Raw genomic sequence first — 19,175 nt, forward strand, 5'->3', positions numbered from 1 at the left:
AGAGCTAGGGCAGGCCTCTAATGCGCTTCCCACAAGCGTGCTTTCCCTTCAGCTGTAAGTAGTCATGAAGCAGAAAAGAGAAAGTCTTGTGGAGCGTGTGATACTAAAACAAAAGCACAGGAGAATCTTTTTAACCTAACCCTCTTTTCCACATCTGTACTGATGGGCAGAATTATAGGAGTGGTATCACCTATTTTAAGCATCTGGGAGTTTGATAGCTTTTCTGAGTTGGATTTCCTCCAGAATGAATCACTTCTAAAGATGTTTCATCTCACCTTTCTTAAATATTTAGCTTAGAATGGGATGAAGTGCATCCAAAATTGCCAGTCCCTCTCCAGTGACTAGTAAGAAACTTAACAGACTAAATATCTGAGCCTAAAATGCTTGTAACTGAGTGAAATTAATCACACTGTCTAACCCCAAGCTTGCTGAACTTTGTGACTTCATTAATGACTTAATTCAGGAAAGAATATCAAGGCCCCTACTGAAAACGTATACCACACACTCTAAACTGTATTCTTGTTACATATATGGAAAGAGCTTTTGAAACCTGTGATTTATAAGATAGTTTCAAAGACCTGCTTTAAAATCATAGAGCATACTCTTTCAGCACCTGAATCATTTATTAAATTCAGGTATCAGTGGCTGTAAAATATAATTTAACCAAAAAGAAGATATTGAGTAGGGCTGCAAAGATTTCTCTATGCAGATATTTCAATCTCAAGATGGGGAAATGGCTGCAAACTGTTACATCTTTTATTACTCTAGAATGCTACTAGGGAATGAGTTCAGGCTATGGACTTGATTTAAAGGCTGACCAATTCAAAGTGTAGGTTTCCAGAATAACCGATTGTGTTTATCCTTCCTCACTGTGGTCTCCTTTACTGTGGGAAGCTATTAAACTTGGTTCAGAGGAGTGTATCGGGGAAGAATGAATCCTTATGGAGGGAAAGGGTATCTTCCCAAGACATGCCTTGTGACCATCTGTAAGGATTTCTTCAAGACTAAGTTTGAGACCTTACAATCAAATGTTCCACTTCTCTTTGTACTTTTAACAGTAATTACTGCATCTTTGATGTGATTTATCTAGAAAAGTGCAATGGACTTAATGCCATTCTCTGGATGAAGAACAGGCAGTAGTTGCCCAATTCATTTATTGGGTCTAGCAGTGAAGAAGTTCATTATGAAATATAGTCTGGGCAGGATGAATTTTAATGACTTCAACAGAGAAGACTCTGGGAGACCAACCAAATAATTTATCCAGCAGTTCATCTGCAGGAGGGAGGAAAGAAAAACAAAACTCACCTAAAAAGATCCTGTATTAAGATGGAAACACTTATCCCTCAGATAAAAACTTTCAGATGTTTAATAGATCAAATGGCTAGGACTTGACTATGAAATCAATACAAAGATGAAATGATACATTAGGATAAGTGTGTGCTCTGGTTCCTACAGATGAAGCTAGAAACTATGTAAGAAGATTTAACTCCTCATTACGAGGTCTGGTTCTTCTTTCATTAGCGCTACTTTTATAATATTGAAGCACCCTTGGCTTCTATGGATTAATTTTGATGTAGATGATGAGAATCACAGTGACAGAATCATGGATAACAAGGATCGGTGTTTCAATTATATCCCCACTTTGTAACGTGAGATTTATGCACAACCAGTTCATATTACTTAGAGAGGCATGGAATAAAGATGAGGACTTGTAAGGTGCAGTTACTGATGCAGTGTATATTGGCGTATTGTCATTATCCTACATCCATGTGAAAAAACCGATACTTGTTTAAGTTGCTGGTAGCAACAAGGAAAAGGTTCCAAAACAGAAGAGGCACAAAAAAGGCGCAGATCATTGTTTTGCTTTTCTCTGTCATTTCACATATACTGAAGTGAGAAATTAGGAAGGTAAAAAGGGAATGAAGGCAACATAATGCTGTGTATACCTAATATAGGCCTTCAAGGTCATTCCTGTATTCCATAGCCTCATCTAATATAAATCTTTTCTTTAGTAGTGCTGTGCTGATTTAGATCAACAGAAATTCTGGCCCACTGTCTCAAAAAGCATTTCCAATCAGGGAAGATTGAGCTTGCACTAAGAGATCTTATTAAAATGTAATATTATTACCTTTTAATCAGGAAATATGCCAGTGTACCCTGCTTGGACATAGAAGAATAGTCTAAAGTAATTTCTGTAATGATGTGTTTTTTGATTAAGGCCCACTGCAACAGGGGAGTATAATTGCTGCCTTTCTTATAAGATATTTTTAAGAAGCCAGTCAATTCTTTTTCAAAAGTAGGTAATTTAAAGAATGAGATCTTCCATCTATGAAGTGTGGCCCTGATCAAAAGACTATTGAAACCTTTAAAAACATTACCTTCTTAGAAAATTCTCTGCATTTCGTTGTTGTTCTTGAACAGGTCCTAATGCAGAGTAAGCACACAGCGCTTGGGGTTTTTATTACCCATTCCACACAGACTGTATTTTTACGGTGTTTTAAAAAATAGACACTTACTGTCAATACATTACATTGCTTTTTTTTTTTTTCATTTTGAAATAATTTGTTGTTGGAGTGAAAGGAAAAATATTCTTCTCATTTCCTTTTCATTCTCAAAGTGTTATTAGATTTTAATATACCACTGATTTAAAACCTACATTTGGCATTGATGTCTTTCATTTCCATGAATTTTATTTAACTAGTTTCGCTCCTGTCTTACAGACAGTCCTAGCTTAAAAAGACAATATGACTGACAAACATCTCTATGTTGAAGCTGTTATTGGCATGGGATTTCTACATTTAAAAAAAAAAAAAAAAAAAAAAAAGCAGTCCAAAGTGCTACCTTGATTCTTTCTCAGCTAAGGTATGCCCTCACAGTCCAGGGTCTCCAGTGGTCCATATTGGTGGACCACTTAAAACACACTGCTGCTTCCTCTCTACCACTGCACCCAAGTTTCCCTTCCAAAGGGCAATGGTGCTGTGAAAGAGTTGTGGGCTAGAATACAGCCAGGATATTTACCTGGCTCCAAGGGCTGGTAAGTGCTGCCAGGTCTCCAAATTCAGAGGCTTTCATGGCTTGATGGATAGCTGAATGTGGACTTGGTTCCCAGCTGTGCTTTGTTTAATAAGGGCTAAGAGAAGAGTCTATACTTGTTCTTGTTGCCGTTCCTGTAAATATTCAGAATACTAACTCTTCTTGACAGGGCTGGATGGAGACAAGGTGAAAGTGGCTTTGAAGTGAAAGATGGCCAGTTCTCTCCCAGACGTTCAGAATGCAAATAATTGACAATCCTTTTTTACTAACCTAAGTGAAGTCTCTGAAACATCTATTTTCTTTTCTTCATTTATCTTGATTGAGAATGCCTCCCTGCTTAGAGGCTAGGAGAAACTGGATATTAACTTTTTGGGGGGGGAGAAAGTTAAATGATTAATCTAATTTTGTCTGGTTTATTTTCTGTCTTGAGGTTTAGTGGAAGCTTTCTACCACATTCAAAAGGTAATTTCTCATGGGTATTTCTGGATATGAAATTTACGTCAGGCTTTATATACTCATATTACTTTAAAAATTGCTGTCTATTAGCAATTTGTATTGCTGTGGCCAGATAAACAGGGAAGAGTAGAAGAACAGGAAACTATTAAAGAAAAGGTAGAGAAAAGCTAAAAGAAAACATTTGGATTATAAAACAGAGATAAGTGCAGAATGTATATTTTTAGTAAGCTCTCTGCTTGGCTGTTCTTGACTATAAAGTTTGCATCTGCATTTAAACAGCTTGTATACGTCTGAAATCAAATTTGAATGATTGCAGGCAATTCCAATTTTGCATGGGAACTGGGAAAACAGCATGGTGAATCATGTGAGTTGTAAGCATCTCTGACAAAATGTTTCAGCTGTCAAACAGCTCAGATCAAAGGGCTGAGCAAATGAGCAAGTCCCACTAGCCAAGAGGTGTTGAGTCTTGGACTTTTTACCTCTGGTAGTTTTATAAAAGGTGAGGAAAGAGTTTAGCATCCTCTATCTCCACTGGTGCGGTGATGGTCTAGAGTTTACCTGGCTATTTTAGGCATTGACCTATCTCTTCTCAGGATTTGAGCGAGCTTTCTGGAAGGTGTTTGCCAAATGTACTTGTCATGGTGGTAAGTTACATAGGGATTGTGGAAATTTCTCCATTTTAGGTTTTCAGAAAAGCAGCTAGTGTTCTTCTGTGTCTTTTCAAGAATGGTTCTGCATTGTTTTTAGGGAGGTGAATTTAACAATGTTTTAATGTCTCATCTAGTCTTTATTTCCTGTAATTTTTCTGATTGACTTCTAGTGCTAGCCAAACTCCAGAGAGAATGTGGGGCCTCTGTGTTTTCTGAGTGTGCCTAGGGCTGAAACTTACTTGTATGTTGAATAGCTGTTCTTTCATGCATAAATCACTGTTCTGTCATATTCGCCTGCTGTGCGATGTTCAATGCATATCATCATTTACATTAAACCATTTACTTCAAGACAATGTGTTATATATTGCTTTATGAATTATGTTATCTGACATATAAGATTATGTTACGAATTGGCAGTTAGAATATTAGAACAGTGGGACTTTTTATAGCTTATGGTCATGATCCAAGAAGTAATTCATGCCTTTTCTTAATAGACTTCACTGGTCAAAAAGGAAGCAGGCATGAGAGCGCAACATTTTTACCACAGATCCAGAACTTAAGCAGAATCCTAGTTAAGAAAAAAAATCTTTGCTGGTTTGCTTAAATCTGCAGCCTGTTCATATCTGGAGGAAAGACATCATTTTTTTTTTCATCTACAGCTCTCTTGTTCTAAGTCCTCTTTCACTAAATTTGTAATTCCCAGTCCATCTGAAGATGCTGTAAGTGAACACAGAAAGTGTGATGACTTACCCATGTCTGAGTGAGGAAGACGTGTTTCCTGAAGGGGTAACGGTGATGTTGAGTAGCACTGGGGGAACTGTTTAAGGGAAGATGGAGTTGTCATGGGTAGAATTTGGTGAGGAGCTTCTAACAGCAGCGAAGCAGTCACTATTCCTCTCCTATTTTCCTTGTTCCTGTTATCTGGAGGCTTGGATTCACATTCAAGAAAGGGTAAACTTGGTTCAGGAACACATCACAGCACTTTCTTTCTTAGGAACCCTGTGAAATGTGAATGTGAGAAGTTAATATCTTTTTAAAAGTTGAGGAGTTTGACATGTACTCTGAAATAGAGGAGAACATTTCCACCAACCAGCCCTGTTCCTCTTACATAACAGCCTTTACTAGCTATGTCACTGCATGTCAAGGTTTCTGTTGTTGGTTCTATACCTGTATATGTTCAGATGAGGGGAAAGCTTAATAAGTAGTACACTTGGCATAGAGAAGAACCAGCCTATTGCTTTCCATTGATATACTGACTGCTTGGGAATAGTTTTTATTTTTGAGTTTGAATATAGATACATGATAAAAAGAAACTGGCACATAAAAATAAGAAGCCATCTGAATAAGTTAGCTTTTATCATGTGTTTTTACCCGTCTGTCTGGCAGTCAGTCCCTCAAAACTTTTGAACTCATCACTCAGTTTCCACCAATTTTCTCATAGGGATAAAGTTGTCTGAAGAGTATCTTAAATTCATATAAGTCTCATGAAAATAAAACAGGCAAAAAAGATCCTTTTAATGGTCTTGCTAAGGGAATGACTGACTTTAGCCTCTCTAAGACATCATCTTATCCATCCAGGAGATGAACCTTTGGACAATACGAGATAGGAAATGAGACTTCATTGATTTTACTCCTCATGGAATGGCCTATTTCATGCTATCTGTAGTCTGTCAGGCAAATGCAAAGACTACATGCAATTTTTTTTGTGAGGGAAGACTGCACAGTGTCTAAAATGTAAGTTATCCCAGTTGGGGACCACGAGTGTCATATTTTGTACAACACAAGATCTGTGATGGGGATTTTAGTATTATGAAAGGATGAAAAATGCTCTTTTTATATGCTTTATAATTTCTTGTATCTGCACAAAGTAGAGCATAAGTTTCAGTATTAAATGTGCTACCACAAAATCTCATAACCTGGTATGTACTGATAATATATGCATGATTTGGGAATCCCCGGTAGGGCTAACAATTTTCAGTGTTTTCACCCAACAATTTTACCCTAAAGAAAGAACCATTCATGGCACTAGAGACAAAGCACAATATACCAAAGTAGCATCTATGCCGCTTAACTTCATCTAATGCAAATTCATTTACCGACATTTAATTTATCAAGGTCTCACCTGGAGCAGCAGATACCTCAAAACTCAACATCGGTTTCAGTCATGTGACACTCTACCCAACATGAGTATGGCTAGGGACAGTACTGTATATAGCTCATTCTCAAAATATCCCAGGAGTGAATAATTTATTTTACCAAAACAGCTGTGTTACTCATGAGAAAAAAAGGTTAAATACTAATAGTGCTAAAGGTTAACCTGCCCATACATCTTTACTGTTTTGTCACAATGGTCAACTAGGAATGTCCTATTGTTTCTTACTCAATTTATATGCTTTCTGACTGCATTAAGTCTCTATAGATAGTAGCAATTCTTAACAGTTCTTCATCTCTACTTAACATTACTGAAGGTTTTGTTGTGTATCAGTAGAGGTTTGTTTATTCATTACACAATTGATAGTTCAGCAGTGCATCTCTCCACTCCTGCTGACTGCAATATGTTGGCATGCCCAGTGTACTGATCAGTGATGCCATCTAAACTCTAGCTTAAAAAGTATACACATATCCTGAATTTGCCAGACATCTAAAGAGACAATGTGAAAAAGTCCTGCAGGGTAGAAAACTATTGCCCTATACAAATATAAGACGTGCTCAAAGCCTGAACTCATTAATTCTTACTAAATATCTTCTCTATTGAGCAAGGCCTTCAAGTTTTTAATAACTCACATAAGTTAATAACTGTAGTTGCAATTCAAATGCACTTGATTGGAACCATAATAGACCTTTCTTTTTATATTTGTTTTGCTTCCCTGGGGCTTATTGTCTTTAAAGTACAAAAAGACAGTCAAACATGTAATTAGTTATGATGATTATAGTAGTCAGGAGGGTATCCTCCTTTGCTCCATTTTCTGGCAGTTGGTGTCTTTTTTTCTGTAGCAATAAATGTAATGTGCTCTAGAGATACAGGTAACCCTCATGACTTTTTTATTCCATTTTTCTTTTTTGTTCTCCTTCTTGGGTTAAAATAGCTTTACTTTTTGAAAGTATACCATTGTGCAACTGATCTCTTATCAGTGTGCGGAGGTACATCTAAACTTGAGAAGCTGGAAATAAAACTCAGCAATATAGTCACGTTAATTAGGCGAGGAGACCCTTCCCGTTCTATAGCACAGATAGAAAACATTTAACATGCTCAGCATACAGCAGAGACTCACAAAAAGAGTGAAAATAACATGAGAAAACTCCACTGTGAAGTTTTTGAGAACTGTAGCTCTCAAAGTTAAAACTGTTCAGTCCTTAAACTGGGATATTTTAATGTTAGTATTCAAAATCAGAGTTGTCTTTTAAGGCTGCAGGCTTAAGACGATTGTTCATATTTCATCAAGCTGTAAGTAGGCCTCACTTTCGCTATGTTCCAGTCCTTTTTTGTAAACCTGGCACCTGAATATAATAAATAAATAAAAGGGATAGGGAATTAGTAGTAATCTCATCCATCAGCTGAACTGTTCCCGATGTTCTCTTGGCATCTAGACAGAGAAAAAGGCACAAAAAAAAAAAAAAAAGGAAAACAAAGAAGGAAGGAAATAGAAAGGTTATTAAGAAGTAAATAACAAAATGCCAAATAGCTTTTTCCCAAGAAACCATCTGCTCCAATCACCACAAAATTGTGCAAGCATTGTGTTTTATTTCTTAATGCCTAAGGGGAGTTTTTTTGCCAATATTTTCAAGCCAACTTAAAGCCAAATGGGCAATCAACAGATTGATAGCCACAGCCTCTGGAGCAATGACCTGGCTAGCGGGATACATGTCTGATCAATGAGGAACTCTGGGAGGTGCAAGTAGAGGTTTTGAGTGATTACGGTAATAGTGAAACTGCCCAGAGGTGTGACAAATAAACCATGAATATTGAAATACATCAAGGCATAACTATACCTTTACTGAGAGAGACTGCCTCAATGAGTATCTGTGCATCATCGGCAGAACTATGAAGTTGCTGATTTTGCAGACATTTCTTCCTCAGCTTGATAAGTTAATATATATTGTTTAACATGATAATGTAGCAAGCTGTTGTTTTGTGGTTTGAAAGCCAGCTGCATTTGATTGATGCCAGGAATGGAAGTATTTATAAAATGACACTGAATTAGAAGTAGTCAGTTTATGGGTCTGGGGAAATGAATCTTTTATGAAGAATAAAACTTTATGATGAAGGAGTAATACTGAGGAAGTGTGCATCTTGAATTAAACTCTTTTGGACTGGATGTGTGCTGTAGAGCCTTTTAAAATAAAAAAAAATTGTGTCACTATTTTTGGGAAAGAGATCTCTATAAACTTCATCTTTTGTGGTGGTCCAATCCCAAACCAGCGGTCATGTGTGTTCTCTCTGTGAACACCTCAACTAGGATAGGAAATTTCTTCCCTGGAAATATAGCTGTAGGACTTCTCCAAAAGGTCCTTGGAATATATCTTAGCTGCTGGTTTAAAGCTGTTGTGATTTTTGAGGCATCAACCACAAATGCTAGCCCATTCTAGCTTTTTGCATATGTGGCAGGTTTGGTTTGTTTTGTTTTAATGGAATAGAATGTAGAGTAGGTACCCCTGTGCTTCAAAATGAATGCACAGCATTGAACTACGGTTAGTTTTTAAGCCTGTTTGTGAGCACAAGAGCGTAAAGGGTATCTTTCTGAGGACAAGCCATTCTCAGCATGGCTGCAGAAGCCTGGCACCAACTTTCAAACCAGTGCAAGGGCTTCTTTTCAGCTGCAGTATTCAGCAGCTCCTCTGGTTGTTGTAGTGATGCAAGTATATAGGTGATGCTTAAAGATGTGTAGTTTTCTGTGTTGATGTTCATGAACAGGAAACAGGTACACCCTTGTATAGACTGTACTAATACATAATGATATCTAAAGACAACCCCAAATTTTATGTGCATTTTTACATCCGTTACATGAACTTTTGAGAATAGAATAACTTTTACTTAAACGTAAATCCCACTTTGATGATATCCAGAAACCAGTATCTCAAAACTTTTGACAGAAGCAACACAGGGAAAAAAATGGTTCTAATTGTCTACAGTTTTCCTCCTGGAGCTAGCATCTCTATGCAAAATGAATGTAAAACTCTGCTCTTCTGAGTTGCTGGAATTTCTTTTCTTTATGCACCAGAGGAATGATTGCACAGAACAAGATAATGTCCAGTGAGTTGAAAGGTTAAAAAACTGCAGCTGGCAAATCAGAATCAGATTCAGCCATTGTATTAAGCCAGTTTTATGCCAGAGTAACTAGAGATTTGGGGATTTACATCAGATCTTAAAATCTACAAGTGCCTTCCACATTCTTATCATCAGAAATATGAAAGTAGAACTGTCTAGGATAACTGTATAAACAGGACTTCTACCTGAGTATATGTTTTAATCAGTTTCTAAATCTCTGTTGAGCATCAGTTCCTCTAATAGATGAATAATGGTAACAACAGTATATTCATTAAAATATAGTATAATGTACTTGAGTATAGAATCTTATTAAATTGCATTTTTCAGGCAAGAGTTGCATACCAAAACCCATTGGATTTCACTTGTACTTGGGCACTCTGTATGATCCCTTGAAGTTTTGCCTTAATTCTTACTTATTTCACTGAAGTCTTGTGACTCAGGAGACCTTAATGAAACACGTTATCTAACATGATTATAAATAATATTCTTGAAATACGATAAACATCTAAAAAATAGCACAATGTATTGTACTTGTGAAAAGAGGGCAAATCTTCATTCTTCAAAACAGAAAGCTGCTCTTTTTTTCTTTTTTCTCCTGACGAAGTCCCAAACAAAGTAGGTGACAATATCAGGGCTAGGATCATCGTGTAGTATTGGAAAACATGGCATGGTATCCAGTGGTAAGCTTCTTTTTGGGCTGTCTGACCTTTAATCACTGGTGAATAAAACCAACATGCTGTCAGATCTCTGTTATTTTTCTCACAGGGGTCACTCTGCCTGAAGTATCAATGAAGCAAAAGTTTTGAGAGCTTATATTCAAGGTCACCACAACAAAAGGCAATACTTTCTACTCTGAGAAGTACAGCAAAAGAAAAAAAGAAACATATCTAAACAAGCCAGTTCTGTTTGTTTAACAGTGAACCAGGCAGTTGTTATGTCAAGCTATAAATGAAGCTGGGTTTGTTTTTACTTTTACCACGATATTTCATTTTTATTTATGCTTTAAGTGAGCTGCGCTTCAAGACCTTCACAAAAAATATAAACGCACTGTTTATCATTGTACATCAATGATAGGTATTTCTGTTCTGCAGGCACTTCCGATGTAATGTCCTAGGCCTTGTCTGTACCAGGTTTCAATCACTTGTAGTTATTTTGCCACAAAAGGCTGTGTGGATGCTGAGAACAGATCATACGGTCTTACAGACCTGTTGAGAAATGAAAATATTGTATTTGAAATATTTTTTAATCATCATATTTGAAAATAATACATGCCCACTGAAAGCCTATGGGGGGGAAAGAAAGAGTTAGCCACCACATAAGAATTAATGTCTAACAAAGAATTATAACTAACTTTGACATTGTGATTCATGCATTGGATAATATGGTTTCAGTGCTAAGCTATGTAATGTAAAGTATATAATTGATAATTGATGGAATCCAATAAATTTTTTTAGTTGGGATTGTTTAGGCAGAAGAATGGATACCTTCCTAGATTTCTTATTTGTGTAAGGTTTGCTAATATCCTTTGCTTTAATTTGTTACTTAACTTTTATCCACCATTGAAACTAGTTTGTTGATTTGATCATGACTTGTTATTTGGTAGGATTTTATTCTTTCTTCAGGTCAATATTACCAGAAATACTTTAGTTTTCTGTGGTATTATTTTTAGTAGATTTTTAAAACAATAATGCTTACATTTATACCCATAAATGAACTGACTAAGGAACTGTAATGGTCTAGTGCTGAATATCTCACGGTTCAGCCCAGGTGCCAAATTACTTCCTTTCTTGCGTTCTCAATGTACTGTACAAAGCAAATAAAAATGCTATGACAATTTTGTAGGCTATGTCAGCCTCTGGTGTGCCCATCTAAGGGAGAGGAAAAGACTGGATCCTGTGCTGCAGGAGTATGTGTTCCACTAACTAAGTAGAGAATTGGCAGCATCTCGGTCCTCCCTGTATTAAGTGTGAGGTAGAAGAGGGGTGAGGTTTTTCCTCTGTAAATCCTTTAGGAATCTGTGCAGTCAAGAGTGTTTACCTTATTGCACTCTCTAGCAGAACTGTATGCTGTAGGATTTTCATGTTAAAAAAATCTTCATCACTCAAAGGATAGCCTGGCAATGGAGTGTGGGGTTTTTGTTGGTTTTTTTGAGGCTGATGTAATAAGCCCATAAATTTGTACAAATTGACATTAGAATAATGTAGGCTTTAATCATTACAAAATTTCTTATTGACAGAAATTATAATGTCTACCCAACTCTGAAACTGTACAAGACTTTAAAGTGAAAATAGAGATCTTTCTTTTATTTCAGAATTGTCATGTTCATGATAATATCCTGAACACTTTCCACCTGTTGAATTTAAAGTGAAAAAGATACCTCCATAGTTCATTTAGTGAAATGTAATTAATATGGATGGCAACAAAGCACTCAAATACGGGGAACTTACGCTAGAGTTGTATGTCTGCTGCAAACCAGATACACTAGTCTTTTGGTTTTGGCTCAGTAGCAGGTAAAAATAATGAAAATACAAGTACAAACCAAGTATCAGGTGAAACTACTTAGCAGTCTTGATGAGATAATTATGTATTGTACCCACCTGGTTCTCACACGTGAAGGCAGCATAATTTTGCATGTTCTTGCTAACTGCATTCTGTTGTCTGTCCACCTTTCCCTTAGGAACGACTGTGATGCGTATGACAGCGTTTGACGCTGATGACTCTAGCACAGACAATGCTCTCCTGCGGTATAACATCCTCAAACAGACGCCTACCAAACCATCTCCAAATATGTTCTATATTGACCCAGAAAAGGGAGATATAGTTACAGTGGTGTCACCTGTACTGTTGGATCGTGAGGTAAGTGAACATTTTCCTATCGCCAGTCTGACACTTTAGTGTTTGTGCCTATAATCTTCTGTGATGTAAAAAGAGGTTCAGAGTATTGCAGGGGTGGAGATTCAGATATTCAACTTTGGGGAGTCTTTTAAGATTTTTGTTTATTTCTTATTTGTGCATAAGAAGTTATATACTCTGATCAATATTTATAAATCTAGTAATACATAATTTCTGGGCAAGAAATTTTGTGTTAGATGGTGAGAGCAAAGATCTCAAGAATATGTTGAATTCAACTTAGAGTTGCCAACTGACCATTTGGAAGTGAAAAAAACCCAAACCGAATTGTGCATATACCTTGCTATGAGATTGTTACAGTCTGGTGCTTTGAATGATTTTCTAGAATTTTCTTTTTATTGAGTGGACTTAATGGACTAATTAACTTGGTACCCCATAGGCAAAAAATGAAAATACAAAAAAGGAATAGTAAAGGGACAGGTAGACTGCATGTGGTTTTAAGGTGAATTACCATAATGCCAAAATCTATGTTTATTATAGATCATTAATATTATGAGAGTGTAAACTGATAGCAAAGCAACCTTAGGTATGATCATTTCATGTTCAGAAGATAATAAAGTACAACCAATCTGTTAAGACAAAGGTTTAGTTATCAGAATATGAGAGATCTGGGCACTGATACAATGATGAGCCTAAACAGTTACTCTATAAATCACCATTTCCTTAGATTACGTAGACCTGTGTACTCTTAGGTTCCTGCAGATGACCAAGTAATTTTTCTGCAGGCTGTTTCAGGTATGTGTTAATATACTGAACTTGTCTTCTAAGTTGGTTAGATTCAGGACTGGCCAGTGTTCTCAATGTTTAGCACATTATTTCTCATTTTAACCGGATGATAATCATGCCTATACCACTTCCCATTTTAGGTGAGTAGTCTTTCTGCAGGCTTTTCCAACAGTAGACATTGACTGGGTAAACCAGACACATATTCCAGTTAAACTGAGGTCTGGGCCTGTAAATCTGTCTTTTCAATTTCAAGAGATTCCAATTTTTTCATACTTGTGTGGCTGGCCACAGAATCAAGCCCAAGTTAAAATTCTTATAATCACTACATTTTTGCCTCAAGTTTCCATTCTAAATTCATTGTTTCAGTTCAAAAGCTTTATACTGTTTTCTGAAGTCAGTTTAGGAGTTTCAGATAAAACCGATTTACTCAAAATTAGAAAATCAATGGAAGGGAATGAACATGCCTGCTTTTTCCTAGTATCTTCCAAAGGTCACTGGTGATTCATGAAATAATGATGCTATCTCCATACAAGAAGTCTGGTCTCAATTGAATGGGTATTATGGCTGGGTAGTATATCCTGAAAGCAAGATCTGAATTCCTCATGATTTTTAATAATAGTCGATTCAATACCTTGACTTTGAAGGTGACATGGCAAGCTGCAGTCTTGTTGAAACTGCAAAGTAATTTTTGGTGTTGCTGCAAATGCTGTATGTTTTATGAGCCAAATGTAGGGCTGTGTAAAATTTTAACGCTAATAACAAGCATTATCTGCAGATAAAGTCAAGTCTAATATTATCTTGTCAGGTGAAAGACTTGGGGAAAAAGTATGTTTTCCATTTCTTCACAAGGTGCTCTGTGTTGTGCTCTCTGTCATCTTGGTGGGTTCAGCCTCTTGTCCTCTTTCCTGCTTATGTATGTCTTCTTTAGAAACTGGTACTCATGCCTCCTTTTTTTTACATCTGTGGAGTTAGCCATTCATGGTCAAAGATGTATAACTTCTATTTTTAACCATAATAGCAGCTTTTGGGGACAAGCAGCCTCATCATCCTCTTCTGAACAACTCTGGGTCCCAACATAATCTTGATACTATATAAATAACTCTTATGTATTTCTTTCGATGTTGCTCATGAAATTGAATTATTGTAAAAGAATTGTCTGCCTTGGGTGGAGAGGGACAGGAGTAACACGTGGAGGAGGAAATGTCTGTGTAGCTACTTCTTAGGGAATAAGGTACCTGCATATCACCAGGCTTGAAGAAATGACTTTCAGGATGCTGGAAAGGTGGTGGGCAGGAGGGAGTACTGTTTGCCACTCCTCTGTAGGATATCAGCTGATGTTAGTGCCTTATTGTTATTATGTTTTCTCTAGTGAACCTTTGTAGATCTTAAATGTTTTGGCCATTTATCACAATCTTCTATGAAGTGCATTGTAGAAACATGGGACAAAGAAACAGTCTTTGCCCTGAAAACCTTGCTAGAAGCTGTGTCACATCAGAGGACAAAAAATGTAGATAGAGGCATTGAACGGTGGTTGGACAAAGACCACATGAAGGAGTATTTGTGAACAGGAGAGAGGAATGCTTTTACCTCCTCAGTTCTTACTCTTCATTGTTGGCATCTCAGTGGAGAATGTATTATAGTAGACGTGCATAGAGAACAGCATGTTTTTTCGTAATGTTTTCCATTGCTTGGAGAAAAGAATGAATGTGTAACAACTCAGCGGATCCGTTTTGATGACTGGCATGTGAGTCAGCAGTATTTGCAGGTAACCGGGTGTAGCTCACGAAGGTACACACAGTGTATATATGTGGGGGGCGGGGGGGGGGAAGATACATTTCTGCTGGGGAATTCTACACCTCCAGAAAGTGCACAACTTGGTCCTGGTGAATCTGATTATTCTTGACTGCCAATTCAAACTAGTGGTTTCTGCTAGATTTTACTTTAATTTGGGTCAATTGCCTGTGATTTTTCTGTCTTTTGCTAGCTCTATTTATTTTCTCTTTGAATCTTAAAAGGGAGTACCAGTCAAAAGTGGATTATTCTTAGTTGTTCCTTGTAGGTGTACTATTTAAAACTGTATTAGCCCTAGACACCAATTAAAAAGCTAAATTAAAGTAAAAATTCTCTAGGATGGATATGGAGAAGGGAGAAAACGATTTCTCATTAATCATATGTATATGCACCAGAGGTTGATATGAACTCTTTTAAAGCATGTTAAAACACTGATTAAAATTACTCATATTTTCCATCTCTTTTAGTAAGTTTTACCACTGCTTGGATCTTGCTGCTTTTGCGAAACTTTCCATTTCACTTAAGACAATAAAATATGAATAGTTTGGGTTATTGTTTTGGTCTTTTTTTTTTTTTTTTTTTTTTTTAATTTTAGGTATCACTTCATGTTTGTGCATCAGAGGGAACAGGAGACTGGGGGTGTTGCCCAGTGGGAGATACTGAGACGTGGTGATACAAGGCATCTGGCAGGTTTTGCACATACTGTACAGTCCATATTATTTTTCCATGTTTCAGCATTTTCTGAAAAGTTGCTATGGCATAGGCTCAGAAATTCTTGTTTCAGTGCAAAGATTCAAAATGCAGGCATTTGCCCTACAGTAAAGTATGGCCATCTAGAGAGCTCAGGTTTTATATCCAATTGAATATAAGTGGGAGAATCTTAGCATGCATAAGTAAACATCTAGGTTAATTTTAAGGAGATGAAAAACAAGTAAAACTTTTTTTCTTCTGCTAGTACTTTAGAATTAAAAATAAATTCTAAGTAGATGCTTTCAAAATAAAACAAAATTTAAAAGAAAGGAAAAAGGAAAGAATTAACTTATATCTGGTGAATCCCAACTGTGCATCTGCTTGTTCTTTTAGCTACACAGCATCAGCTTAAAATGAAGACAATTTTGTTAAATTCCTACAAGCCTTCAAAATTTCTGTGACTGGTATTTATTAGGTGTCTTGCTAAATTGAGAGTATGGAGATGGGAATGCTCCTTGCCGTGTTAAGTGACCTCTCCTTCAAAGGCTATTCCAAAGCTCTTCTGTGCATAAGGCAGCAGAAGGAATGTGCAATGTGCAAGGCATGGCTCTCTCTTTAGAGTTGTTTTCTTTCTTGAGCCGTCTAGAAACAGAAAAGTCATCTTAGGTCTTTCCTTTGACTTGCCTGTCCACTTTGAGATCCCCAACCTAGCTATTGTACTTTTTTAGATTTGGTAATAACTGAACGTGTGTTTGATTAAACAGGGATGTGTGATAGTGTGTGCTTTGGAGCTACTTACATAGTATAGCCTTGCCTACAAAAGCATTAAGCAAAAAAGTCATTCTCTCCAGTATGCAGAAAAAGCATATGTAGGAATCCCCCAGATTATATCCAGCAAGCTGCTGCGTGCTTTTGATTTCTATTGACATCTGCTGACGGAAGCCGAGTGCTTCATGCCTCCAAGGAAATACTTAGCACTATGCAGGATTTGTATTTATATACCAGTGTATTTTTATTTATAAATTTTTCGGATTCAAAATTGTTTCCAAAAGTGTGTGATCCTCAGGGTTTAAAGCAAAACTCAGATAATTTCTCAAAGAACATCCATTTTCATTTTCAGAAGGCAGGTAAGGACGTATTTTTGAAGATTAATGTGGGTTTTTTTCTTGTGGGAGTTAGGCATCCTTGAATGTGTCAGCAATAAAGATTGAAGAGTGTTAGGGGGCAAATTATACCTCCAGCTATCCATTGGAGAATACATTTTAATTCATAAATTCAGAGGAGAAGGATGCCCTCCATCAAAGTGTCTGGTCTAAATGACCTGAAATAGAGCACAACAGGAAAAGAGAAGAAAAAAAAAAAAGGGGGGGGGGGGGGGGGAGGGGGAAGAAGGGGGAGAGAGAAGGAAAAAAGAGGAAAGAAACCTTGAGGAAATGTCCTGATTTTGTGTTTTGGGGATGGAAAGTCCACTTCAAAGTGACACTTCCCTGCAGTGAAAGAAAAATAATGTTCCTCATGTGCATAGGAGGAGAAAATGCTTGTACTCTTGTAGAATCAACTCTTAAATTTCCTTTATGGATCAGTAATCAGTTTTTCTGCTTACCCACAATGCTGTTTTGCTAGTGTTACAGACTCCTCTGCTCTGCAGGAAAGCAGCTCTATGATTTGTATAAATTTTATGTGACTAAAGTACTATAAGAAAGCTGCCACCACAGTTGCTTAAGTGAAATATTTACTTTACTTTTCACAGTTTGAGGAGTAATATGCTTTTGCTTTTGATAGGAACTGCTGTGCTTAATTTGAATTAAAGTTAACAAGCAGTTTGAGGTATCTGCTACATACTGGACTATATGCTGTCACATAAGTTTCTAAACACCTCAAGAAAAGCAATTCAAGTATTCTGTGATTCTGAGAAACCCTGGGCTAGATTCAGTTAAATAAAATGCATGTTCACCACTGAGACCAACGCCCTGTGTGCCTGCACAAGCCATGCCACCATTTCAGTAAGCAAGTGCTATATTCTGTAACCATTTGAACCAATCTTGGTGCATCAATCTACCATTGTTTGAATCATATATACCTGTCCCTCTCTTTATTACTTGGAAACATGGAGCTGAAAGCCTCATGCCATAAATGATGAGAAACCTGGAGTTACATTAGCCCATCCTGCTCATGTTTATGTGGACCGTTTGTAATAACGTAATAGCTGGCTGAGCCTCCCGCTTAACCGGATAGCTCTAAGCTATAAACAACTGTAACAAAAAACAGCGTATAACAACTAGCAAATACACAGTCCTGTCCATACGTTGATGAATGTCTGTACAGTGGCTAGCAATTTTTCAAGTCAACAGCAGCCCACCGATACGTGTTCACCAATACACTGTTCACAAAAAGGAATGAATGCTTGCATGAATGTTCTTTACAGTATGCAACCAGTTCTGCTGTGATAAGTAAATCACAGTGTTCTTGTTGATAGGGCTTAAGTTCTCTGAAGGGGTAGCAGGAGGAAATAGGAAAAGCTTGTCCATTTCTGCATATAGACACTACCCTCTTTATCCCTATTTTCCATTTTGGAGATATGTGTCTTAAGCAGTCAATATACTTATTACTTGATCTAAATGCAAATGCTGAACCAACAGTGTGCTCTCATTTTTAATGAAAAGATATTAATCTTTTCAGCAAATGCATTCCACATTTGATCTTCATATTAACCTCTAAAATATTCATATTTACAGTGATTGTGGGAAAACGTATACCTTGGAGCATATCAGCTCTGAGTTGAAATAATTGTATCATTTTGTCTTGCCTTCTCTGACAAAATTCCCACTTGCACACCTTGAACTTGTTTTGCAATATAATAAGTTCCATAGCTGGACCACAATTTCTACGGTTTGGGTTTTTTTTAGTGACAGATACAGCAATAGCTCCTATTTCTTTTCTGCTTAAAATACAGGATAAACAAGGCATTCATCCTTTTCCCTTGATTAATGCGTTCCTTATACTGTGGTTTCTGATGTCTGTAAATGTGAGGAGCAATGGGTCTTCAGCCAGTGAAAAAAAGTGGTGGGTCTTTGGTCTCTTCTCAGAGATTATTCCATAGTCCATTGTATCTCAAATAGTAGAAAAGTAGAAAATGAGGAGAAGAAATCTCCCAGTTATAATGCTAGCTTATGAGCAAATAGACAGAGAGATGGAAAGTGCTTGTTAGTGAGATGTAAACTCATATTTGAAGTTGTTTATGATGAATTTCCCAGCATTTGGGCTTAAATGGCTGCAGTGAGAAAGACTCTTACTTTATTAGATGTACCGTTTGATTCCTATTATGTTTTTGATGAGAAAGCTCATTAACCCATTCTTAAATCTTGAAAGGCTGTGCAAGAGAGGTAAATGAAAGTAAAAATTATATGTCAAAATATAAGTAGTATCATACAGGTTAGGAATAGTAAAGATTCCCATTGACAGAACGTTAGAAAAATTATTCATTAAAAAAAACAAAAAGGTCTGATTTACATAAAGCTGTAGTGGCAGAATTTCTGCAAATCTTTCATTACGTTGTTATTATCAGTTTCTACTTTCATTTAATTCAACACATAATTTGATAGATTTTGTTTAAAAAAAAATAAATATTGTCATAATAGGGACCATTTTCTTTT

General features: G+C 36.8%; 1 protein-coding gene across 2 annotated transcripts in view; it reads left to right on the forward strand.

The window, feature by feature from the left end:
- CDH13 (cadherin 13) overlaps positions 1–19,175 on the forward strand; it is a 519,400-nt gene that overhangs the window by 349,343 nt on the left and 150,882 nt on the right. For both annotated transcript variants that reach the window (XM_049806363.1, XM_049806362.1), the window contains exon 7: positions 12,083–12,261. In XM_049806363.1, coding sequence (XP_049662320.1) covers positions 12,083–12,261 — 179 coding nt within the window. The remainder of the gene's footprint in view (positions 1–12,082; positions 12,262–19,175) is intronic.

The sequence above is a fragment of the Accipiter gentilis genome, chromosome 7 (assembly GCF_929443795.1).
Source record: "Accipiter gentilis chromosome 7, bAccGen1.1, whole genome shotgun sequence".
Lineage (NCBI taxonomy): Eukaryota > Metazoa > Chordata > Aves > Accipitriformes > Accipitridae > Astur > Astur gentilis.